At 38.7% G+C, this 26,773-nt stretch overlaps 1 protein-coding gene across 34 annotated transcripts in view; it reads left to right on the top strand.

Moving 5' to 3' along the window:
* The window catches only part of DTNA (dystrobrevin alpha), a 397,895-nt gene that overhangs the window by 339,058 nt on the left and 32,064 nt on the right, over positions 1-26,773 (top strand). For 17 of the 34 annotated variants that reach the window (XM_021930042.2, XM_021930043.2, XM_021930044.2 and 14 more), the window contains 5 exons: positions 5,668-5,745; positions 6,321-6,413; positions 15,899-15,986; positions 19,727-19,824; positions 26,137-26,250. In XM_021930042.2, coding sequence (XP_021785734.1) covers positions 5,668-5,745; positions 6,321-6,413; positions 15,899-15,986; positions 19,727-19,824; positions 26,137-26,250 — 471 coding nt within the window. Of the gene's footprint in view, positions 1-5,667; positions 5,747-6,320; positions 6,414-15,898; positions 15,987-19,726; positions 19,825-26,136; positions 26,251-26,773 lie in introns of those variants that run through there. The other 17 variants (XR_004180045.1, XM_021930070.2, XM_031658769.1 and 14 more) reach the window with 3 other exon arrangements.

The raw sequence follows: 26,773 nt of genomic DNA on the forward strand, positions 1-26,773 counted from the left end.
TTTTCTATACTAAAATGTTAGTGCATGATTAAAACCACAGTCACCTATCTTGTTCAGTTCAGTAACCTTTATTCTCCTACTAGAGTTGCTTTGGCTATTGTCTCTGCATGCCCTGTACCAACAAGCAAAATTTCCTAGAGGCTGTCTTGACTAAAGTGTAATTGGTGTGACTTGATGATACCTGGATACAATGTAGTAAATTAAATATGACCTAATAATTCTTATTTTTTCCATGGTACCTGTTTGAGATGGTTCAGCTTCTATGCCAGCCTGAATTGATGACAGCTAATTTTCCCACTGAGACACTAACCTATTTTTTAATACTGGTCTATGAATTTTCAGGTAATATTTTATATTTCAGATGTAAGCTACTGAAATCTAGAAAAAAAGAAACAATGTTTCAAGACATTATTTCTTGACAAAACAGATTTGTGGATTCTTTTTTATTGTATTTAAATTAGTGTGATGGCCTTACTACTAAACTATGTAATTCTAGTGAGAAGGAAAATTTTATACACTATAGATAGTTACTTAAGGAGACAGCCAACTTTGTAAGTGATTCTTCACAAATCCAAATGTCACACAAGCTTATTAATAATTTAAGAATAGAAATGAAAATATCTGTTCTTAATTTGCTATATTTCAAATATTGTTTTTCTTTTAACCATTGTGATAATTATTCTATATTAATATAATTTGTTTCTATAATATTTGTTCTCTGTGAGACTGCAGCCAGGCCTTTAATATCATGTTCAATAAAAGAAAAAATAATCTTTGTCAAGGGCCAATATAGTAACTCAACATTAGCAGAAGTGGTTTTTAAAAATATATTTCATGTATCCAGGAAGCATCTGTGTGTGATTTGTTACCTTTGGACCAACCCACAAATATTTTCACTGAAGTAAAACTATTGGCATCAGTCATCACCCTTCAAAGCTAAGGGGATAATTTTTTAAATAAGTATGAAACATTTTGAGATTGTTCTACTTTTCCAGAACCCATTGTGTCATTTTGTGTGTGTGTGTGTGTGTGTGTGTGTGTGTGTGTGAAAAATTTTGGAAGAAGGTTTTTTATGTTCATCTTTAGATATGCTACTTTCCAAAGGTCTAAAAAGGAAATGATGAGAAGCTAGAGGATTTTTGTTAGAAAAAGAAGTCTAAAGGAATATTTCCTACCTTTTTTCTTTCAGCAGATATATGAACTTCAAAATTTACCATGCCATGCCCTCCACAACCATCGGTGATAATGTGTGTGTGAAAGGATATGCACATACAGTGGCAAGGGATTAGTGAACAGAAAAAGATAAGAAAAACAGATTTGTGTGCATATAATTTTAGAAATGATAGTCTTGCTTCTCTTTGAAACTCAGATTAGAAAAGGTGTATCCCATGGTCAAGTTGAACCCCAAATAGTTCCCAGTTTCAGAGCTTAAAAGGAAGAATACATTCTGATTTGAAGACAAGGCATGTAGAACAGAAGCAGCTTTTGAAGCTCAGGCTGGGTTGTATGAAAGCCATTGTCACATTCTGACACAATGATATGCTGGAAGCACTCTTTCCTTAGTCAGGAAGTAGGTTCCATTGTGCCTGATCCTAAATCCCACAAAGAATTAGAAACTTAACTTCTCCATGCAAACCGCCAAGCTACAAAATGAAAGTTTAGAATCGAAATTAGTCTATGAAAGACTGTGATAATATAGAGCCTTGAGGGATCATTGTAAGCCCCACATCGTTACTGTTTTAGTCCTTTGTGTTGCTATAAAGGAGTGCCTGAGGCTGGGTAATCATCGAAGAAAAGAGGTTTAGGCGGGGCAGGGTGGCTCATGCCTGTAATCCCAGCACTTTGGGAGGCCACAGCAGGTGGATCATCTGAGGTCAGGAGTTTGAGACCAGCCTGGCCAACATGGTGAAACCCCATCTCTATTAAAAATACAAAAAAAAAAAAAAAAAAATCTGGGTGTGGTGGCAGGTTCCTGTAATCCCAGCTACTCGGGAGGCTGAGGCAGAAGAATTGCTTGAACCCAGGAGGTGGAGGTTGCAGTGAGCCAAGATCGCGCCTTTGCACTCCAGGCTGGGCAACAAGAGCAAAACTCTGTCTCAAAAGAAAAAAAGAAAAAGAAAAAGAAAAGAAAAGAGGTTTATTTGGGTCATGGTTCTGCAGACTGTACATGAAGTATGGCATCAGCATCTGCTTCTGGTGAGACTTCAGGCCGCTTCCACTTACAGCAGAAGGCAAAGGGAAGCTGGTTTGTGCCAAGATCACATGAGAAGAGAGGAAGCAAGCCACAGAGAAGAGGTGCCAGGCTGCTTGTAACAACCAGCCCTCAAGGGAACTAATAGAGTGAGACCTCACTCATTGCTGTGAGAATGGCACCAAGCCATTCATGAGGGATCTGCCCCCATAACCCAAACACCTCCCATTAGGCCCTATTTCCAACATTGAGGATCAAATTTCAACATTAAGTTTGGAGGGGTCAAATATTCAAACCATAGCAATCACTGTTTTCACAGCAACTCAAGAGAAAAAATTTCACTTTGCTGGAAGAGGTTCTGGTGGAAAGTACTTCAAGTGAAAAGACTTTAAAGACCCAAGTTTTAAGTGAAACCTGTCTCCCAGTCAACTCTCAAGGTTCTTGATTCATTTCATTTTGAAAGAGTGGCCATTTTTGTCTTGTTTTCATCATGCATTTGGCTTCCGCTATACGTGGTCATATTTTTGGCTTCCTAGAAAGAGATGATGAGAAGAATTTGAAGCTAACTCTAGATATTACAGAAACTATGTGAACAGTGAGTATCAAAAAGTTAGAAGTTCTTCTGGCACTAGAAATTAAGAGCTATAGCAAAACAAAATAGTTTATTTCCAGAAACTCATAAATGTTCATGGTGTAACTCCCCTATTTTCCAAGAATTGTTTTTTCTAAGAATCCGCATGGGAAAGGAAAGGAAGATAAAAGGTTTTAAACTATTGCTTTAAACCAACACCGGCAAGGGCCAACACAAAGAAAATGACAGCAAAAGTTAAGAGATGTATATACATAGAATATGTCTCATTCCTTTGAGGGAGGAAGGGACTTGGTTAGAAGAAGGAAGAAAAGGAAGAGGAGAGGGGAGACAGGCAAGTGGAATAGGGGAAGGAGGAGAGGAGCCCAAAGATTTGAAGAAAAAAAAAAGGAGAAGGCCACTAAAGGAAAGTCCGGCCTATTGCCCCCTTCTCTCAGCCCTACCCCTACACAATACCGAGGCTAGGGCTCCTTCATGCTTGGGCTTTGTCAGTGGTGGGTGGTGGAACCACATTTCTGGGCCTTCACTGACACATCTTCTTCCTCCCGTAGAACTTCACCAGAATAATTTGTGGCAAACACATCTTTGTGGTTGACCTTCCTGTGTTTCTTTTCTCTACTGATTCTTGCTTGTTATCTTGCACATTCAGTGTGAGAGGTTGTCCCTGTGCAATTATTCAGCTATTTGCTTAAGAAATTATTGCCACAATCTCTGGGATTCAAGGAACAAAGAAGCATAAGAAGGCAGGGAGATAGTTTAGTTTGGAGGGAAGACTTATGGATGTTTCACACAGTGTTTTGAATGGTTTTGCAAGCATCTGAAATAAATTATGTAATAGATTCATCTATCTTTAGTTACAAAAAGCAATTGGGGGGATATTGGGCAGCAGGGGTACTGTAGGTACTGCATAATGAATGTATGGAGATCTGCTTCAGTAGACATAGTTTGGAATGCAGTTTTGGTGGGGTAATGGTATATCACAGAAAACAAAGTGTTTTGGTGGGACAATGGTACATCACAGAAAATGATGGCTGAAGGTGGTTATTTGGCCCTGATGGGCAGGTTTTGCAGTTTTAAAAGGAAAACATCAATATGCTGGATAAAGATAAGTATTAAGATCATCAGGAAAGTAAATTCTCCTAAAACACAATCTAATTTATTTTTAAAGCCAATTTTGGGCCAGGCATGGTGGCTCACGCCTGTTATCCCAGCACTTTGGGAGGCCAAGGGGGGAAGATCACTTGAGGTTGGGAGTTCGAGACCAGCCTGGCCAACATGGTGAAATCCCATCTGTACTAAAAATACAAAAATTAGCCAGGCATGGTGGTGTGTTCCTGTAATCCCAACTACTCAGGAGGATGAGGCAGGAGAATCATTTGAACCTGGAAGGTAGAGGTTGCAGTGAGCCGAGATCGTGCCACTGCACTCCAGCCTGTGTGACAGAGTGAGACTCCATCTCAAAAAAGAAAGTCAGTTTTGTTTGGATACAGTTGAACTTTTTAAGTACAGCAATAATTTGTATAACAGATGCCTTTCTGAAGAGCTGAGTGAAAATGTCATTCATCTGCCAAACATGCATGTCTACTCTTTGCTAGTCATTTTCTTTACAAATCAAATTTAATATTAAATGTATCAGAGACCTCACTATTCAAGGAATCTTTTAATATACACTATTATAAAGCAAGAATTCCAACTATAATGTACATAGTTCTAATGTGATATGTATAAATTTATATTTTTTAGTACTTCGTGGCCTGAAAGAATGGTGCTTTATAATAGAGCCTTAAAACTTGTACTATAAAGTTTTTAAGATTTTAACTAATTTATAAACCATTATATATATATATTTAGTAGATTTAGAGTTTCTTGAAAATTTTTGGCGAACCTCGTAATTTATATCCAAGTAGTTAAATATTTGGTATTCAAACAAAGACAGACAATTTATTTTTCTATTTTCCATGAAGGAGTAGGTAATTTTAGGTTTACCAGTGTGCAGGGCAAATTCTTACTTAACCTATAGAGGAGCAAACTTTCTTTAAACACATTACCAACCAATACAACTGTAATACTAAGAATTAATACCATATTTCTCAATGTAGTGTGACTACAAATTGTCACAGTAGATTTTGGATGACTTTACTGTAACCACACATAATGAATTATTATTTATATTTCTGTTTGTACTTTAATAAAACTGTATTTTAAACTTTAAAATTGCCCTTTAAATTACTAAAGAAAATTAGTAGTTCCCATAATGAATCTATAATGTTAAGAATTTGCTTTAGCAATGAGACTATATTCACTAGCTTTGTATTAATATAAACATAAGAAATAACAACATATATGTATAAGACTCAGAGATATGTTTCTCTGAAAATTTTCTTTGTAGCTCCACAGCCAAGATCATGTGGCTTTTGCTTGGAGTAGTAAAACACTTCCAATATGAAACAATCTCTAGCTAGGTAATTTTCAAGTCTTTCTATTCAGCACAGAAAGTTGGAGGATGCAGGGAAGGCTAAAGTTCTTGAGTGGGATCTAAAGGCTGGCAGGACTTAGTGAACTGCTGGACTGTTTACATGCTAAGCCATGATAAATGTTGAATGAATTTTCATTATGTCTAGACATACCCAGTATAAATGCTTTCTTGTTAAGCAAATAGCAGAGGTCAAATCTGGGATCATGGTGATTGCGGTTGTGTTCTCAGACTGGGTTTCTACTCCTACTTGAACTCTGTGGAAATCTGAAAACATCTTGAACATTTCAAAATAATAAGAGATCTGTCCAAATGGAACTTGGATCTAGACTTGGGAGTGTCTGTTGCCAGTTTCTATTCTTGAATGCATTGCGGTGTTTACGCTCTTCTTGGCTTTCCCATCTTATTAACTAGCTCTCCTCCCAAGGACAGTGAAGTAGAGCAGAACAAACTGCTGGCTAGGGCTGCTCCAGCTTTTCTGAAGGGCAAAGGGTAAGTTTCAGCCAGAGTGTACTGGAACCCTGCATTAACTAAACTAAAAATGGAGATTTCTTTTGTCAAAAATGCTTTGTGTGTGAAAGACCATCTTTGATTCAGTAAAAGCAGCTCTGCTCTAACCCAATTAACAGCACTAAGTAGTTATTTCCAGTAGACACATCTGTGTTGTTATTCACTTTCCCAGATTTGTGTCTTTTTCTTTGTTGAAATGACTAAGCTGAAGATTCGATTTTCTGAAGGATATTTAATCTTTGCTTGCAACCCATTTCAATATATTTACTGTACAGATGAATACCTTGGCCTTAGTGGTTGAAAAATGTAAATCTGTTTTCTAAAACTTTATTTGACCTAAATGGAAGTCTTTATTTTTAAAGTTAGTGAAATAGAATTGTGGGTTTTATTGCCTGGATTTCGCCTGTGTTTTTCATAGCACATCACTTACTACCCCCTTCCTTTACTTGCTTGGTTTTCTAAATGTCTTTTCTACCAAAAACTCACTCCTACCTTCCCTGCTTATTTCTGTCCACCTCTCTTAACAACACCCTTTCTTTCCCCCTGCCCTGTTTCAGGATACAGTACAGCCTGAATGTGGCAGACAGGCTAGCTGATGAACATGTTCTCATCGGGTTGTATGTCAACATGCTCCGGAACAACCCCTCATGGTTAGTGCAGGTTTGGCTGCTTGACTGTCCTTAGAGAGGGATGCAGTCTGAGCTGGTGACAAGCAGTCTCAGCAAGGAGCAAGGTCACTGGATGCCAGTGGTGACCCTGAAGCACTGTTAACTGATTCAGTTAAGAAGTCTTTTGTGATGTTAGTTTGTATACTTCCCATGAAGAAACCATAAGATTCATATCCTTGTTTATATATTAGCTAAAGCGAAAACTTGCATAAAGGGATGCCTTGCTAAATATTAGCCTTCAGGTAGATTCAGGACTCCGGGCCCCACCATTCAGTTCTGTGCTAACATGTCATGCCAAATTACCACAGGATGGTGATACAAGAATTTGTCTTATTCCAAGGACATGGATGTCTCTGCTGATTTGGAAAACAATGCTTCATTTTACTCAAGACAAGAGTGAAAAAGAAAAAATGTGATGTAATTGAATCACAAAATGGAAATCATTTCTTTAACAATGAAAACAGTGGGAACAATTGTCTTTCAGCAATTCTATTATACATGTCTCTGATGATCATCCTGCTAAAGCCTGCTTTTACATCTTGGAATACACAAAACTTAGTTTCAGAAATGTTAAATTCAGAAATTAAGATAGCCCTGTGTGCTTGGATAAAGCCATTCAAAAGGCTTTTCTCCATTTTAATTGTGACATAGGAGACTCCTTCCGCTGGTTAAAGTTACTTGATGTTAATAATAAATGTAGATTTGCAACTTGAATTAAAGGAAAAGGGCAAACTATGTATTTATCATGTGTATTTTTCAATCCAGTTCAGATGACTGTTTTATAAACATATTTAGCAAACCAGTTCCTTGAAAATATGTCAATTTTTCTCAACCACTTCAATTTTCTCTGAACTAAGGACCCATGGATTTTCCATAGTTATAATTATTAAGAGAGCCAATGGGTTCAATTTCCATTAAAATGTTTCAAACCTTTAGCATCGCAAGTCCTCTTTCCTCTACTATTAGAGGAAAAGTAATTGGCAAAATTAATGACAATTACATTAAAAGTAATGGCAAAAACTGCAATTACTTTTGCACCAAGCTAGTATTTCACCAACGCATCCCTCAGATGCTAGGCCATTGCTCCGTGCTCCTTGCCCTCACCACTTGATGTTATTAGCCCCTGGATCTCTCTCCTCCTCACTTGAATATTTTCAAAATTTTCTTCCTATTACTGCTTCTTAGACCTATTTTTGCAAGATTAGTACATGAGATAATTTTTACTTCTCATGAACTGATGAACATTTATGTGCTTTAGTACATACATGTATCTAAATTTATGTTTTTAATAATGTATAACCGGTATACTAGTTTAATTTTACCTTAGATCCTGCTGTTTAAGGTGATAAAAATGCACTCCTCGGCTGACCTAAATCCATCCCTTTCTTCAAATTTTGTGAGCTTCTAGATTAAATAGTATCCACTTTTTTTACAACTCAGCCTCTCAAAACTACAAAATGGCTTTATTCCCAAGGAGTTTGGTACTCCAGTGTTACATGGTAGCTGAAACAGTAGAACTAAGCACTGAATTTTTTTTGTTAATGGTATTGTTCATCTTTGAAGAAGAATACAGTCAGTATAGATTCAATTGTAAGGCAATGATGCAGTCTCACCCTGTGTCCTCTTCCCATCATTCTAAGCACACTCCAGTTATTTCTACCGCTCTTTCTTGACCTTTTCTTAATTAAGGTTGTAACAAATAATCTCCAAAGAGAAAAGCTCAGAGTTTGTCACTACCAGCCATTTTCTCTACTCAAGTGATTCATCATATTGACTTGATGGTTACTTAAGACCATAAATCTGTCTCAGCAGAGACACCTTGCATCTGCTTGATGAAAGCTAAATGTGATTTGTATTTTGAAAACAAAGCAGAATTTAAGACCAACCAATCAATGAAGGAGGCTTTGTTTTAATAGCTTCACCCTCCGTATTTCTCATAGTTTTTTTCTATCCTTAAAAAATTCCAACTTTTTCAAATTTCTTATGTTTTCTTCCCTTTTCTTTATGTTTAATTAGATCCTAACAATTCCTCACAGCTGTCATGATTCTATAAGTAACGTAATGACCTCTTACCTCCTTTAACATCATTGTAGCTACAATGCTTTACCATCAAGTCACAGTGAGACATATAATAATAGTAATAATAATCGTGTTTTTAAAACACTTACCTCATGCCAAGCTCTACGTTCAGAGCCTTGTATACATAATTTCTCCTTAAACTAGTCCTTAAATTAGTTCTTAAAGTAAGCCCGTGGAGTAAATAAGATCATCTCCCTTTTATAGATAAGTAAAGGTATCATTTTAGAGAGCTTACCTGACTCTCCCATAGTCCTACAGCTATAAAAAGTGGGACAGAGATTTTAACCATTATCCATCCAAGTTCATAACCACTGTGTTTCATCACCTTTTTTAAAGTCTGCATCAACACATGCCTTTCAGGATCTTTTGTGGATACCTCCTTCACACTGCATCCTCCACGTATTTACTGAAACTGCATATCTTATTCTAGTGTTTTTATTTGATTTTAGCAAACATTTTGAGCACATACTAGTAACAGGAATGGTGATTCTTAAAAGTTACCTTTTATGTATGCAGTTCCTTGAGTTGTGACTTCTCACGTTAATTGTAAGCTTCAAAAAGGGCAAGAGTTTTGTCTTCAGTTTCTTTTATCTCAACAGCTGGAGTATGAATACTAAATTTTGTATTTATAAAATGCTTCAAAAACTACAGAGCCTTTTTCCACAAATTATTTAATTTACTTCTCATGGTCCTAGAAGGTTGGATATGATTATTTCCATCTCACTGTTTAAAAAATATGAGCTTGGAGACATTAAGTGACTTATCTAAAGTCACATGCTAGTAAGTGCTTGCAAACAGGTCCTATGACACTGGGTCCCATCTATTTTCCACCCTATTCCTTAGCCTCCTTGTCTGTGCACCCTTCATGAGATGCTCCGCAAACAGGAACCTTATAGCCATTCTCCATCAAAAGCTTTGTTTTTGCCGTTATTCAGACATAATCCTGATTAACTCTATGTGGGGGTCTTCTACCCTATATTAACTACTTAACACAATGGGAAACTGACTTATTTGTAATAGTTGGCTACTAAAGAAACACTTATGTCATTGCTGGTTCTGATGTCAGATAAGTAAAATAAATAAACTGCAGCTCAAGGGAGAATTTCTACTTCCTTCCTAATTCAATGAAGTTTTAAAAGCCTTAATAATTTGTATGCATCTTCTTCATTGCAGGAGAAGGAGTCTGAAAATGTGATACAGTAGGCTTTTACTACCTGCCCCCAAAGCTTGTCAAGTGCCTGGGCTTGTTAGTTATAGCCAGGGTCTGTAGTGGACCAACCAAATGATTTGAAACCAGCCCAGAACTTCTATCTCTAACCATTGTCACTTGATTAGACACCTGATGTCATATGACTAGGTTAAAATTGTTCTGCTTATATTTTCCTCAAGTACAAGAAAGTTTACATTTGTGTTGCCAATAGATTTCTTATTAAGTGGATTAATAATCCATCTAGTTTAAAATTGTTCCATAGTATTTTATGCTTTGGGGAAAAAAGATGTCTAAGAATGCCTATTTCAGAATTTCATTTACGAGGTCTAAATTTTAATTAACTTGCATGCTTAAAACTCTTTAATAGATTCCTATTGGACCTAGTTTACAACCCAGACCACTCACCATGGTGTACAAATCTGCATGTAACTTAGTCCTTGCCTATTCCTTTCTCAGCCTCACATCTCTTGGGGTTCTCCCATTCAATCACTACATTTATTCATGTCAGTTTTTGATCAATTCCTCCAATGAACCAAGTTCTTTCCTGCCTCAAGACCTCAATACTAGTTATCCCCTCTGTCTAGAACATTCTTTCTCTTTTCACCCCTACTATATGCACATGAACTTGCTTGTCTAGCTTCCAGTCTTAGATTAAAGACACCTCCCCCAGTAGGTCTCCTATATTAGCCTCTATTATAGCATACTATTTTTATTTTCTTCTTATCAGCTGCAATCATGGTTTGGTTGGTTGGCTGGTTAGCCGGTTGGCTGGTTGGCTTATTGGTTGGTTGGTTGGTTGGCTGGCTGGTTAGTTTGTTGATTGGTGGCTGGTTGGTTGACTCACTACTTATTGTATCTTCAATGGGGCAGGGACCCTCTCCAACTTGTTCACCACCTTATCTCTGACATCTAGCACAGTGCCAGGCACATAGGTGCTCTATAAACATCTGTTGATATTGTAGAATGTCAGTAGTGCTGTAGCTAAAAAATTCCATCTTACCCTAAACAAAATTGTTAGGAGTAGTCAGAAACTTTACTAGCAAAATTAGAATTTTTACTATTTAAAAAAATCATGTTATAGAGTAGCACTTAAATTGAACATTTCGTATAGGAGTATAAAATAGATGAAAAATTGAAGTATTAAGCTTCATGTAGAGGGTAGACATGGGCAAAGATAAGCACCAGCAATTCACTGATATCGACAGAGCAACTAATAGGGTGTTCCAACATTTTTTTTTTTAAAGTTAAAGTGATAATTGGGCAAGAATTCTTTTTAATTTTAATGCCCCCTCGATTCTTCATCTTTGTATTAGTTTGCTAAGAATGCCAAAACAAAATGCCATACTTGATGGCTTGAACAGCAGAAATTTATTTTCTCACTGTTCTGGAGGCTGGAAGTCCAAGACTAAGGTGCCAGCAGGGTTGGTTTCTCCTGTCCTTGACTTGCAGAGGGACACCTTCCTGCTATGCCCTTAAATAACCTTTTCTCTCTACCCTAGTGTCTCTTCCTCTCCTTAAAAGAACATCAGTCCTATGAGATTAGGGCCCCACACTATGAACTCATTTAACTGTAATTAAAGGCCCTATCTCCAAACATAGTCACATTCTAAGGTACTGGGGGTATTCATATGCTTTAGCATATAAATCTTGGGGGAGACACAATTGAATCCATAACCCATTTCACTACTAAATCCACTGAATTGTATGCCTTTAATATTTTTAATGTGTAGGTCAAGATTTGACTGACTGTCTTTAGTACATTTTGTTGATTTTGAAAAATGTGAGTTTACTGCAATCTTTTGAAAAAGAAATTATAATCTGTTGAAAGAAAAAAAGAAGAGTTATCTACACTTACTGACAGTGTCTCTTTTATATGAGTTTTCATTTCCTGTTAACACAACTCCTTTTCTTTAGTAAAATTTTTAGGAACTTCAATTATAGAACTGGACTTCTGAGAAAGGTATTTCCTTAGAATCCTGGAAATATAAATCTAAAGACTGTCACATCAGGAACAGTTGGAGTAGAAGGAAATGGGGGAGTCTGAGAGTTTTCAGAAGGTAGAATGCATGACCTTGACTGTAACATAGAGGGTTATTGAAGTCAGGGTCTCAATAAAGGAGTTTAAAGGTCTCCCTTAAGGAAGCCATTATTGTGGTAAAGTCTTATTGTTATCCATGAAGATTGCCATTTCATGATTTCCTGTCTTTTTTTGTTGTTCAAAACCACTCACAAAGGGCCACTACACTAAGCTTTGAGAGTTAGTTTCTTTCCCCATTCTTCAGTCCCATAAAACCACTTCTCCATCCCCATTGTCACTTTGTTCCTTTCTACCCTGACTCTCTTGAGCTCGCTGACTCCTAAATGCCAAAAACAAGTGCTCTATTCCCTTAGCATTTTGCTCTAAACCAACTGCCAAAGATAGGAAATAATCTAGTAAAGCAATCTTCCATTTAAGTTAACTAATAATGCTTTCTCAGGCACTAATCCTTTTAATAGAAGAGTAGTATATGAAACTCGATGGCCTTCTAAATTAATTTCTAGTGATAAAATTCCCATCACTATCCAGAGTAGTAGAAAAAATATGAAAAAAATAGAAACATTTATATATGCTTTTGCTTTTACATTTATATATGCTATATGCTTTGGATCACAATATTTTCTGGTTGACTACCCTAAACTGGAAAGCAGAAAAGGCCCAGAAAAAAATCAAAGGAATGTGAACAAACCCTGAGTTCCCAGAAATCTTTGCCAAATCACACTTTCACAAGCCCTAGTTCAGCTGGGGCCGCTTGAGTTTCCTAGAATGCCATGTTGAAATCACTGGCAACAGACACTGGCCATGCATTTCAGGTAGAAAGTGGAGTATTTTCAAAATAATGGATTTTCCTGCTCTGAAATGCAGTCAACATTGCAATCACTTTTTAATTCATCATAGTCTCGTAGCAAGATTACTGATTATAAAGTCCCGAAATGAATAGCTAGGGCTGGAGAAAGTGTTGGAATTGGTATTTATTTTAATGATTTAGGGATTATTGACCATTCATTTTCAACTATTTGTAATTGAAGTCTTGAAATAGAGAAATTTATCAGAGGAATGCCTCCTTCACCCTTGTGTAATTTGAACATGCTGAAATGGCACATGTGGACCCATAAATTGTTCATGTGCACAAAGGGGTAATATATCACACAGGCCCTCATTCACTCAGTGTTGGGGGAGGAAAGGCGTGGAAGTATGAGTTGTCGCTTGCTATACAGAATCCCATATTTCCACATCTTACATTTCTAGGAGGCTTTTTAAAAACATAACCTTCATATTACTTACACTAGCTAGTCATTCATTTTAAAAGATACTTTTATCAGAAGTTTTTATCAAGGTTTTTAAAATTATTTATCAAAATACAAATGTTTCTGACAAAGTCACTTTCAAGGTGTCAAAGAGATCACGTTCCTGGGCCTGGAGCCATGGGCATTGTAATCTGCACACACTGTGTTGAATTAGATGTATAGTCCCTAATACATGAGCCAGAAATGATAAACATGTTAAAATCAAATTCAGTTGTCTCTTTGTGGGGTAGTTTGATGTCTAAAGAAAAGACAGTGTGACTTTCTCTTTTTCATTGAAGCTGTAATAAGGAATTTAGTTATTATTTTTAACCATTGCAGAATGCAGACATTGTTTTATAAAGGCAGACATCTGCTTTAAAGCATCAGTTTTCCAGAGCTAACTCTGCCTTTGCTCTTAAAATTATTTTCTTACTCCAAATCTAAACTTGTGTACTGAATAAAATCTCAATCCACTGGGATTGATACATTATGTAAGCCCGATATCCGACAATTTTCTGTCTTAAGGGAATGTTTATATCTGTTAAATACTCATGAGAAACGCTCTCTTTTATATCGTTTATATTTCGGCTTCATTTCACGTATTTGTGTTTTCCATTTTGTTTTCAAGATCTTCTAGATCCTTGATACTCAGTGTTGAACCAGTACACTGGACCAATATTGTCGACATTTCTTGGAAGCCTGTTAGAAATGCATTTTCTCAGGTCCCACCCTCCCAACCTCCCCTACCGTACCACCACAGAACCAGAAACTGCATTTTCACAAGATCCCTAGGTGATATGCTTACACTTTAAAATGTGAAAAGCACTGCTCTAGGTAATTCTCAGATGATATTTTGAAGATGAGGATTACTAATGGATATGAACATGTTACTTAAAAGGCAAAATAATTATAACATTGTATTAATATTTTTGAGCACCTCACGTGTTCCAGGCATCACACTCTTTTGATGCTTTTTGCATATATTATCTCATTTGAGCAAAAGGAAAGAGAAACCTCTTTTTCTGAGGAAGGAGAAATCAGTTGTTAGATAGGGAAATCCAGGAATGTTCTAGTTATTTATTATAGCTCAGAGAAAAGGGCTAAGTCTAGAGTGGAAGTATGCACATGAAGACAGCTATAGCTTATATATGTAAGGAGTATAGGCTAGAGCAGAGATAATAAGACAGGAATGTCTTATGAATGACCAGAAAAAAAAAAAAAAAAAAAAAAAACCTGTTATATAGTGGATTCAGCCAACCAGAGAAGAGCTATTTGGAAGTGACATAGCCAAAATGCTGGAAGAACATAATTACTCACTCATCTTCTCACTTCAGAACAAAGGTTAAAACACTATGTTTCATGTTTACTCTATTTGTAAATGTACATATAAATGATATAATAGTATGTTACTTGATATGGATCTAAATGATTACAATGAATAATTCTTACAACCTTAATATTGGCATAAGAGGGTGTCTTTACAATATGTATTTATGAGTTAATTTCTTTAAGGAAGAGCCATAAGTATAAGAACGGATGCAGAAGACTATGTTTATAAATGAGAGGAACTAGTTTCTGATCTTGATTCTGAACTGAAACATACCACAATAACCGATAAGCCAAACTACAACCAACTAGTCTGTTAACAAGATTAGTGCTATTGGTATGTTTCGTAGAATTATTTTTAATGGCACCCAAAACTTAGTCTTGAATGGAGGATTTCAGAGAATGAAGTTTTCTGAAATACAGAAGAATTAATAATGCTTCTATCTGCATTAGTTTTTAGGAACTCAGATCATCCTTATTCTAGTATGAACAGTTTCTGTAAATTTATAGGAGGCACTAAAAAATTCCATTAATGTCATTGGGAGTCACTACTATAATTCTGTTTCTCTGGAAGTAAATATAAAAGGCAGGTTATAAATAGGTAGTAATAGTATAGATGAGACTTGTATTAGTTGCCTTATGCTGCATAACAAATTATCCCAAAAGTTAGTAGTTTAAAACAACAAACATTTATCATATCAGAATTTCTGTAGGTTGAGAATCCAGGTTTGGCTTAGCTAGGTCCTTCTGGTTCAAGGGCTTCCATGAGGTTGCAATCAAGATGTCACTTCAGGCTGTGATCTCATCTGAAGGCTCTACCAATGGGGATTCATTCACGTGGTAATTGGCTTGCTTGGGTTTCTCATTGCCTACATCTTTCCGTAAAGGCTGCTTTATGACCTGACAGCTATTTTCCCACCAGACAGACCAAGAGAGCTAAAGAGAAAGCAAGCAAGCCCAAGATGGAAGCCATGGTCTTTTTATAATCTCATGTTGGAAGTGACATTCCATTCCTTCTGCCATATGCTATTCATTAGAAGCAGATTAGTAAGTCCAGCCCATCCTAAAGGGGAGGAAATTACATGAGAATGTAATACCAGCAGGTAGGGATCACTGGACATTGACCACAATGATTTTTTTTCTTTCTTCCTGCTTTCATATTTTCTAACATGTTAATTTTGGACATGTGTTACTTGTGTAATAAGGAAAGAAAAAACATTAAAGGCAATAAAAGTAAGGAGAAATTCTTCTTACATCAGATGTATTGATCAGAATAGTCACCTCTCTATGAGGCTTTCTTAGTAAGACAATTGAATTGACTGAAGACAGGATTTATTTATGACCTTCCTGACTACATACTAGATCATGTTACAAATTTAAGCCGAGATTGTTAATCTAACAGGGTTTTGTGTCACTTGCAAATTTTTTGCACTGAAACATTGAAATAGTAAAAACTCCTGGTGGTAATATGACTGCGGCAATCTTTCTCAGCTTCCTAACAGTCTCCTTCTTGCTCTGTTCTTAATAGTATGCTTGAGAGTTCAAACCGGCTTGATGAAGAACACAGGCTAATCGCCAGGTATGCAGCAAGGCTGGCAGCAGAGTCCTCTTCATCTGTAAGTAGTTGGAGTAAAAGGATTCATCTGTTGGCATCTGGGATCCTTAAATTTTATATGTCATGTTTATTGTTATTATAGCTGGTGCTGATTACCAGGACAATTTGTGCTAATTTATTGCGCATGTGTTTGTTGCTATGTTTATGGTGTCTTGGTGGTGAATTTACAGTTTAAAAATGGAAGACTTGAGAAACAAAACCATCCACAGTAGTGTGACCCTGGAGTCAAGCTGGAATCCTCGCATCCCCCTTCACTCAGTGTCAACTCCATATGAAGGCCCGAGGAAGGGGGCAAGGACTGGTTGTGACTCCTTTAATGTATTTAAAGCAGGTGTGGTTAGTGAAAGCACTAAATTTGAGGTAGAGTAGTTGCAAGTGATGCTTAAAATATACCAGTAGAAATAATAAAGCTTTCTCCATTTGTGTCTGTCTCTGAGACAAAAGCAACTGTCACCTCGACACATTGATTCGGAATTCATCTGTGCTGACTGAGGGTGAGTTGCAATTAGTGCGTCAAAAGGACAAAGAGTGGCGGGGAGCAAGTGAGGAAGCTGTTGCCTGCACCTCTCACATCAGATGTTGCCGTTATCAGAGCCCTTCCTGCTGAGCATTTAACCAAATGATCCCAGATGGGAGCTGCATAATGACCCATTGCATTAGCCCTGGCACGTGCTCTCTGTGACGTCCACAATTGTAACACTGTTAGAAACTACCATGAGCAAGATGGAAGGGATCCAGGGCAGGCTAAAAGTGTGCTATGTGCCCCCAAAATCAGATGTGGTGAAACAGAGATGTAATTGGAGTATATGAAATTTTAAGGGACATAAGTAAGAAGCAAACGTGTTAAAATCGAAATATAAAATCAGCTGAGAATATGGGAGAACTAGATTTTAGGACAAGCAACGCCTCCAGGAGTCACTTGAAAGTAAAAGCAAAACAAGGTTTCTGGAAAAACCTCTTTTCCAAGTTTTCTTGCCTTTATCCATGCATATACCTCTATAAACAGAGGCTATGGTATACCAAGATATGGGATTAGCAATGTGTGTCCCAGCTCTCCATGACCTCATACAAAGCACTGCTTGAGTTCAGTCTCCTCGTCTGTACATAGGCGTAAATATGCTCATTATATATGTCAGTGCTGCCTGTTATTAGCATCCACTGAGACAGTAAAATGTATGAAAGTACTGCATAAACCAGCAATTACAAAATGGCAGCCTGCAGACCAAATTTGTCCCCCAGAAATGTTTTGTTGAGCCCTACAGTGTTTTCAATTCTTTATTAGATGTCAGGACTTACAAATCAGATGATTTTCCTTGAAAGTCTGGATTTTCATCTTATCTTAAAAGACTGACCAGATCAGATGCATATTCCTTCTGACAGCAGGCAGCTGGAGTGGAGGCATTCCTCTGCCGCTTCGGACAGGGCAAGCGTGTGGCACTTTGCCACAACCCTTACCCTGGCCCACCTCCCTCCCTTGCGCTACTTCCCTGCCCCTTTCAGCCTTTGAGTTAGTGATCCCTGGCAGACTGCTAAATCTCCATGCACATGTTATTATTTATATGTGCACTAACTTCTCCAGTCTTGTTCTATTTCTTTCTAGGGAACATTAGTAACTTGTGTTCCTTGCCTACATACACTATATATAACCTTTGTGGATCCATCATAGGAAAGATACCGTCCACACATTAATTCTAGTTCCTTTGTAAATCTCTTCATAACCACATATTAAGAATAGTATGATTAGCTGAATAAATCATGATTAGTAAAATGACACGGTTAGAAATGAGATAGAAAGGTCATTTACTTGGGTCAATGTTTTTCTGTATAATTCCTGATCAATTAATATACATAGCAAAGCAATAACTGAAATTCACAACTGGCTCAGATAAGTTTCTACCATTTATCAATACATAAAGTATATGCCAGAAAAGGAAGTCTTATGTAATGAAATCAGAAGAAAATCTTGAACCACAAGTCATTGCTGCCATAAGCCAGAATTAGCTATCGAAAGTCATTTAGAATCTAAAATGTAGGACCTCAAAATTTCTTGTTAGCTACACAAGTCATTCTTTGCTGAAAAGAGGTGTGAATTAAAATGCATAGACAGCTTTATAAAAGCAAAACCTTTACAAAAGTTAATCTTTCCTACAGTTAGGTTTATGGACATTAAAAAGCAGGACAAGATTCTCTGCATCTGGTTTAGGCAATAGTTGCCATTTTTAAAAGCTTTGCATTCTTCATTAGAAAGATTAGTTGTGATTTTTAAAAATTTGTTTTTAAAACAATAAAAATTGGTGTGGAGGGCCAGGTGTGGTGGCTCATGCCTGTAATCCCAGCACTTTGGGAGGCCAAGGTAGACAGATCACAAGGTCAGGAGATTGAGACCATCCTGGCTGACACGGTGAAACCCCGTCTGTACTAAAAATACAAAAAATTAGCTGGGTGTGGTGGTGGGCGCCTGTAGTCCCAGCTACTTGGGAGGCTGAGGCAGAAGAATGGCGTGAACCCAGGAGGCGAAGCTTGCAGTGAGCTGAGCTTGCACCACTACACTCTAGCCTGGGCGACAGAGTGAGACTCCACGTCAAAAAAAAAAAAAAAATTGGTCTGGAGGAATTTCCAAAATGTACTGTAAGGCAAAGAAAGCAAGACACAGACAAGTGTACATAATCTGACCCCATTTTTGTAAAACACCACCAAATAAATCTTTGACTAAATATACATAAACACACACAGATATATATATATATATATATGTGGTATGATATGATTAATGATATCTATATTTATCTGAGAATGGAGAAAGCTATGACTGCATGTATACCAGTTGTTAAAGCTGATTGCATTACTGAAAATGATGGGCTGGAGTGGTGGGAAGGTAGAAGAAGCAAATCAAAGAATATACATGAATATGTGAATTCATCAATCTAAAATTACATGTGTGAATAAAGAAATACATAAAAGTTTGCTGATTAGAAGAATCAGAAAAGCAAATCTTACTATGACTTTAAAACTGTATTTTTATTTATTTATTTTTGTGAGATGGAATCTCGCTCTGTCACCCGGGCTGGAATGCAGTGGCATGACCTCAGCTCACTGCAACCTCCACCTCAGGCTCAAGCGATTCTCCTGCCTCAGCCCCTCTAGTAGCTAGGATTACAGGTGTGTGCCATCAGGCCCAACGAATTTTTGAATTTTCAGTAAAGATGGGGTTTCCCCATGTTGGCCAGACTGGTCTCGAACTCCTGACCACAAGTGATCCGCCCGCCTCAGCCTCCCAAATTGCTGGTATTACAGGCGTGAGCCACCACGCCTGGCCTAAAACTGTATTTTTAACTGTGTATTACAGTAATTGAACAGTAACTCTAGAGAACGCACCCTCTCAACAGTGCAACATCTTTTAAAGCCACCTATAATGAAAGAATAGGTACAATGGGGATAGTGTGGCAAAAATAAAATCACTTCCCAAAGATAGTCAGAAAACTGAAAAATCATTTTTCCTACCTTTTGTGTATTTGCCTGCCAGAGAATTCTGTTCTGTCTTCCACCTCGCAGATGTGCTCCGGATCCACAGAAAAGTTGGTCCATAGGAGAAGAATGGCAATTGAATTTTATGTATTTGCTTTCTTTGTTTTGATAGAAATAGTTCCCTCCTCCTTGTCTGCATATCTCATGACTCCTGCCTTCCCAAATACATAGGTTCACATTCTCAATATGAAATCTTCCAAACTACTTATTTTACAGCAGCCAACTCAGCAAAGAAGTGCTCCTGACATCTCTTTCACCATCGATGCGAATAAGCAGCAAAGGCAGCTGATTGCTGAGCTAGAAAACAAGAACAGGTGAGGCTTTGTAGACGTGCTGGCTTGTTTGATCCACGTGCGCATTCATTAATAACCTATGGTCGTGCTTTAAAGTTTCAGGGCTTTACACCCTGTATGCATACTCAAGGGAAGACATCTACAGTCAGTGATGCTCATTTCTGAAAAGCTGGTCTTTAGATCTTTAGAACTTCAGAAGCTTCATGAGAAAACTGCGTGTGCGTATGTGTGTATAGTTCTGAGATGTCAATGCAATTAATGTTGCCCCTCTAGACGGTCTCACTTCCCTTTTGCTGACATACTTAATTTTGTTCAAGAGCTTCTAGTGCAGGAGGAGCCTCCTGCGTACTTGGTAGAAGGTGTCTCTACCACCCAGAAACAGGTAGGAAGCTCGCCGGAGACGCCCTGGAGGGACCCTGAGCTAAAGAGGCATCTGGAGAGACACCACCATCACCCAGTTACTCTATCCAAACATGCAAAGATCTCCACCTGCAGCCCATCAGCAGGTTCTTCCTCTATTCAACACAGATTGACTCACAGTCTGCCTCCACGGCATACACCCCAAACATTGTCCAGCTCATCTCCACCACCACCCAGTTCAGCCTGTCCTTTTCAAAAACATCAGTCTTATGTTAGTTATTCCAGGTTTAAACCCTCTAATGTGTTCCCATCACACTTCAGTTAAATCCCACTCCTCTTACCGTGACCTGCAAGGTCCTACCGGACCTGATTCCCTCCTGCCATTCCAGCCTCAGCTCACCTTGCCCAGCACACTTCCGCCTCCCGTGTCTTCCTCCTGTCTTACAGCCTTTGAACTTGTCATTCCCTCAGCCTAGAAAGCTCTTCCTCCGGGTCTCTGTGAATGGCTCCTTCTCATCACTGAGGTCTCAGCTCATCTATCACCTCCTAAAAGACCACCTGTCTCATCCCGCCCACTCGCCCCAGCCCAGAAACTAGTCTCAATTACATCCCCCTGTGTGTGGTGGGAGGGCGGCGGGGGGTGTCACTTATCAGCGTCTGAAATAACCGTGTGTGTTTCTTTGTTTATTGTCTGTCTTCCCTGACTGAAACGGAAGTTCTTTGAGAACAGAGTCCATGGCTAAATGGTCCCTGGAGCCCAGAACCAGGCCTGGCAATTGTAGGAGCTCAGTAGACATACATTGAGTGAGAAAACGATGAATAGCTGAGTTAAATCTCAAACTTGGTGCTGAGGAAACCTAACGTGGAACAAGTTGTACTAGGTTGGTGCAAACGTAATTGTGGTTTTTGCCATTATGTTTAATTACTTTTAATGGCAAAAAGCGCAATTACGTTTGCACCAACCTAACACATTCTAGTAACATGTTTCTTGAAACGGCACTAAAACATTTCCACGCTTAATCCCATTCTTAAACACTGATGTGACATTTGAGGTCAAACTAGTGGAGTAAAGGAGGAGGTTGTGATAATTATTTCATGCCTGTAAAGTTTAACCTGAGAATTTGGGGATAAATGATCAAAGTATTCTTTAAAGTTCTCAAGAAAGAATAAAAAGGAAGGTGCAAACTCTAGTTGGCACATTTTCATTTTTTTTTCTAGTAAGGAAAGCATTTGGCTTAGTTGTCTTGAGACCTGGTTGTCATCATTAGGAAACCGCAAATTAGGATAGAAATAGCTTCATAAATGTGACACCATGACTCCATCACCTTTGAAACTACTGCTCTACTCTGACCCCCGGGGAGATGTGCTCACATCAGAGCTGGAATAAAAAAATTAAAAAATTAAATTTAAAAAAAGTGTGTCACATGTGATCCCTCTCAATGTAGCAAATAATAGGAGGAAAGAATTAAGAAGGGAAAGAGTAGACGCATAGTGAAGAATTAGAAAAAAATAGCCATACAAATTGGAAGTTGTTCAGGATAGTCACAAGTCTGTAAAATTACCTATTCTATTTTATATAACATTTATTGTATCTACTATGTGCAAGTAATTGTGCCAAGTCAGAAACAAGCATTGAGAGTGGGAGCCAAGGTTTCAAATGAGCAAAGGCACTTAAAATAAGGTAGGAGAAAGAACCCACAGAAAGGAAAAGGGTAGTTGGGGGATGCAAGTAAAAGTGGGGACAGGCAGGCATTGGAGAAAGTGTATGAGCTGAGCTGGCAGGCAGAGGGCTCAAGGCAAACAATGTAAAAGAACCATTGGACTTTGTGGTTCATAGAAAGCTTGTGTGAGTATTGATGACATTGATGGCAATGGGGCATAGGAGAATGGAGGGGCCATCCTCAAATATACTGATACTTTACATCAATTCGGGCTGGAAATATCATGGCAAGAAAAAGAAGCAAAATAAACCAGTTTTAAATTATTGACAATTAGACTTAATCCAAAGTTTCGGCTTTTTTGGAACAAAATATTATGGTTGATAACCTCAGCAAATGTTAGAATTGGAATGTAAAACAGTTTTGTTTTATTTTGGGTTTTTTTTTTTTTCAGTCCACAAAGTAAACCAATAATATATGGTGGGAAAGGTTTATTTAAAATGACTCAGAATTAACAGATGTCAGTAAGTCAGTCAGTGTCCCAGAATAAGGCAACAGAAAGAGCTAAAGAAGAGAGGAGGAAAGAAGTGATAAAAAACAACCATTGTATCTGCTATTGGAAGGCTATGCCAGCTTGAGGCCTGAATGAACACCAGAATTGAGGCCATTTTCTGAAGAAGGACTTAACTTTCTATGTAGTCCGTTCATTTGGAGTTTCTACCAGACATCATTCCGTAATCCCTTCTCCATCCCTTAGTCCCTTTTCTCTAAGACATATTATGATTGCTAATGAGCATGGAGCCATCCAATGGGGAAGGGACCACAGCTGGTATTAATAATATATGCTCACAGCTTCCAGGTGGCAGCAGTAAGAAACCTGGGTCTTTGTTTTGGGGTGTTGAAGCGAGAATAAGGACAACTTTAAAATACATTTAAAGTACATGTGTACAAATATAGCTTCGTTTCGTCCTCAGAACAACTATTTAATGTAGGCAGATTGACTATTATCATCCCCATTCTACAGATAAAAATTTAAATGTGAGGTGTTATTTCTACTCTTTTTCCCCAACATGACCCACTTCACCATCATTGTGGTCTAGGTTGTGTAGGGCAAACTTCATGGGGAAGGTGAGTTTTTAGGACATTTCAGGACAGTGAAATTTTGCATTATTCCAGGTAAAAATACAGACTTTGAGAAAAGCAACAAGACACTTGCCAGGCTAGCACTGAGGAATCGAATAAAGAATAAAATGAAAACATCAGTATATGAAGCTTGTATACCAGACCAAAGAATTTTAATTCTATCCTGTCATGATGGACAGCAGTGGTCAGGCAAGTGACAGAATGTCCGCATGTTTATGTCAAAGTAATCAGCTCACTAAATATGCAGGTTGCATTTACGAGGGGTTGACCAGAAGCTGGTGGGAAGTGATGAGGAACTATGTTAGATAGATGGTTCCAGAAATAAAAATAAAGGAACCCAAAAAGGAGATGATTAGACAAAAGGCAAAATAGTGCTGAAACGTTAATTTACAAGATTCTAGTATTCGTTTCTAAACTTCCCATTAGGGATTCCAGATTTTCCAACGACAACCTTCACACAACTCAGATTTTACTAGCAATCCTCTTTTCTTTCACTCTCTTGTTGTTTCCTTCCTCCTATTCATCTGTCCCAATACAAAGAGAAGGGATAAAACATCAAGGTCAAAAGGGGCGTTGTGGGATATCAAAAGGAGGTTAACCCTGACCACAGTTTTCACAAGCTGCAGCATCAGGCCTACATCCCTTCTTAGAAAGAAAAGACTAACAGAAATTCACAAGCTCAAGAATATCTTATCTCGGTTGCGGTGTTAATTAACCTACTCTGCCACTTCTTCAGAGCACTTTGTTTTCCCTTCCAATACTCTGCTTCCACTCAGGCATGGGGATAACACATTTGAGGGGAAAGCAGGACTTCTTTTGAGGAAATACCCCAGGGATATCTGCCTCCATATGGGTCTGTTTCTGATACCAGAATCAGCAGGAAGCACCATGAAGGCCCCCAACAACCCTGGTCATGCCTTAATATCACTCTTGTTGCTTGTTTCCTGAACACTTTTGGATCACACTCTCTAAATCCATGTCTTTAAGAACTAGAGAGAGAAAAAAGAAACAGGAGTGAGAAGCAGAAAGAGAGATACGTTCTGTCCCTGAGTTCTTTTGTGGGTTCCAGAGCTCCCCCAACCCATCTCTGATGAGCAGCAAGTGTATCCTGAGCTCCTCTCTCTGAGTCAGCAGCCTGGTGCTCTCTAGACATCCCAGAGCCAAAAGCTCCTTCGGGTAATACTACTGCACCGTGGAAACCCACCCAGAGAACCCATGTCTCTAAGGTGACAACCCAATAATCAGGTCTGTGAATTTAAGGGGAGGATGGAGTTCCTCACTTCATTTAATGACTCTGTCTACCCCAGGTAATCACAGACATTTCAGCAAAGATCTTTAGAAGATAATGGTCCCTTATAGCACCTTTGGTGGAGTCAATCAGTTAGTATTAGGAGTACCAGGAATCTTCAAATTGTATTGTATAAGTCACAGCCTGTCTTGGCTAGACCTGGCAAAGCAGGTACCAGAAGACTGAGGCAGGCTGATATATGTGGGCTTTCCGGCTAGCCAGCCTGGATTCACATCACCTCTACCATCTCCTTGTTATTGAACTCGGGGAAATCTTTTAACTGGTCTGTGCCTGGGTTCTCTCATTCATTAAACAGAGATAATAATGGTACCTATATATAATAGAACTGTTATAGAATGAAATAAAATAATATTAAAGCAGACAGCAGAGTTCCCAGGTACAGACTAACTACTTGATGCATGTTACATATCTCTTCTTATTTTTTCTTACCAGAGCTGCTGCTCTCTTTTCCTTCCTTGGACTACATGACTCTGTCATGTTTCTGTCTTTAGCATCAACAAAGAGAATAGCAGGAGTCATAGAATATCAGGATGTTAGCCCTGGAGGAAATCTTGGAAATCCCACTGCACTGATTTTCAGGCTGAGCTCTATGGTATCCTGAGGGCTCTGCAGGGGCACCTGGGTGGGCAGAGCAGGTCCCAGCAACACAGGGACTTGTCATCATTTCTTTAACCCCAGCAGCACCCCTCCCCTTAAACTGTCTGACATATTGGGTATCCATGGCATATTTCTTTTAAAGAAAGGATTCCTCCATGGAATCTCAAAGAGGAGAAAAAAAAAAAGATTGAAAACCACTGAATTACAGTTCCATCTTCTCACCACACCCACGAAAGGTATAATGACTCACTAGTCATTAGCCTCCTGATTCTGGGGGTTTTGTGAAGCAAGCAGTTTTAAATCAGCCTCCCAAAATGGAAAGCCACTTCCTTGTCCACCAAGTTCACCTTCCATTCGCAGTACTTTGCTCTATCTTACTGGCTCCCATGCCTTTTGTTGAGTAGGAAACTGACACCCCCAGCTCCCAAGAATACATGACTTAGAACACTGCTTAATGGCTTCTGACTCGCTCAGGGATAATTTGCCTTGCCAGGTCACATATCCTTTATGGCTAGCCTAATGCTCACCCAAATGCAGGGAAGCCCGGGCTCTGACATCAATAGTTGACTGACACATCTCACCTCCGACAGAGGTCACACCAATCGGACTCTATGTCACAGACTCAATTACAGTGAATCTTTTTAAAAGCACTTTCCTTCTAAGGTGGACTTCCCTGAGATCCATTGTTAAGGCTGAGAGATTTAAGAAAAAAAAAAAGAGAAAGAATTTTGTCTAACTCAGGTTTTCTCAGATAAATTCAATATGAGAAGTCCCTTCTTGGTGAGAGAATGAGGTTACTTAGTTTTGTGAAATGAGCCCCATTTAGCCTTATTTTCCCTTCAGGCTCCTTTTACTTGGTAGCTGCAGGTACTTCATGGTGGCAGAGTGTGATCGTAAATAACAGGAAGATGCACTTTTGTCTCTTAAGCAGCACACTCTTCAAAGTTGGACGCATTACCACTGCATTACATTACTTGCTAGAGAGATGACTGGGTCCTGGTGATTTAACTCAACGACATGCTGCAGAAGCTTCAAGGTTTGGATGTACTGGAAATGAAGTCACTCTTCCCATCACCCACAGCACCCACCTAGCTGTAGTCAGCGCCTCTTAAATACACTGGAATCTGTTGGTTAGGGAAGGTCGGTTCTGCTCCTAAACCTAGGATGATCCCTTCTCCCTTTGTTCTGGTGGCCTTGATCTGCTCCGACGTGAGTGTCCTGAAAGCTAACTAACCTTGGTTTCTCACCTTCCTCCTCTCTCCCAAGAGAAATCTTACAGGAGATCCAGAGACTTCGGCTAGAGCATGAACAAGCTTCTCAGCCCACGCCAGAGAAGGCACAGCAAAACCCCACCCTGCTGGCAGAACTCCGGCTCCTCAGGTGAGAGAGCACCCACCTCATCTCAGGGAATATACATGCGTGAGATCTTTGAGAAAGTCTAGCAGTGTCTAGCCAGAAAACGGTCCTCAGCTACCTTAGCTGCTGACGTTTGTTGTTTTTTGTTGTTGTTGTTGTTGTTGTTGTTGTTTTTATAGCACACACCTAATTGCTGATACCTGGGGGATTTAGAGGGAAGCTGCTTCTATTTTGTTCTTTCATTTGGTACAGGGAAAAGCAGTGTTTGTTTTGTTTTTGTTTTTTTGAGACGGAGTTTCGCTGTTGTTGCCCAGGCTGGAGTGCAATGGCGCAACCTCGGCTCACTGCAACCTCCACCTTCCAGGTACAAGCAATTCTCCTGTCTCAGCCTCCCAAGTAGCTAGGATTACAGGCATGTGCCACCACACCCAGCTAATTTTTTTGTATTTAGTAGAGATGGGGTTTCACCATATTAGTCAGGCTGGTCTCGAACTCCTGACCTCAGTTGATCCACCCGCCTCAGCCTCCCCAAGTGCTAAGATTAAAG

The sequence above is a fragment of the Papio anubis genome, chromosome 19 (genome assembly GCF_008728515.1).
Source record: "Papio anubis isolate 15944 chromosome 19, Panubis1.0, whole genome shotgun sequence".
Classification (NCBI taxonomy): domain Eukaryota; kingdom Metazoa; phylum Chordata; class Mammalia; order Primates; family Cercopithecidae; genus Papio; species Papio anubis.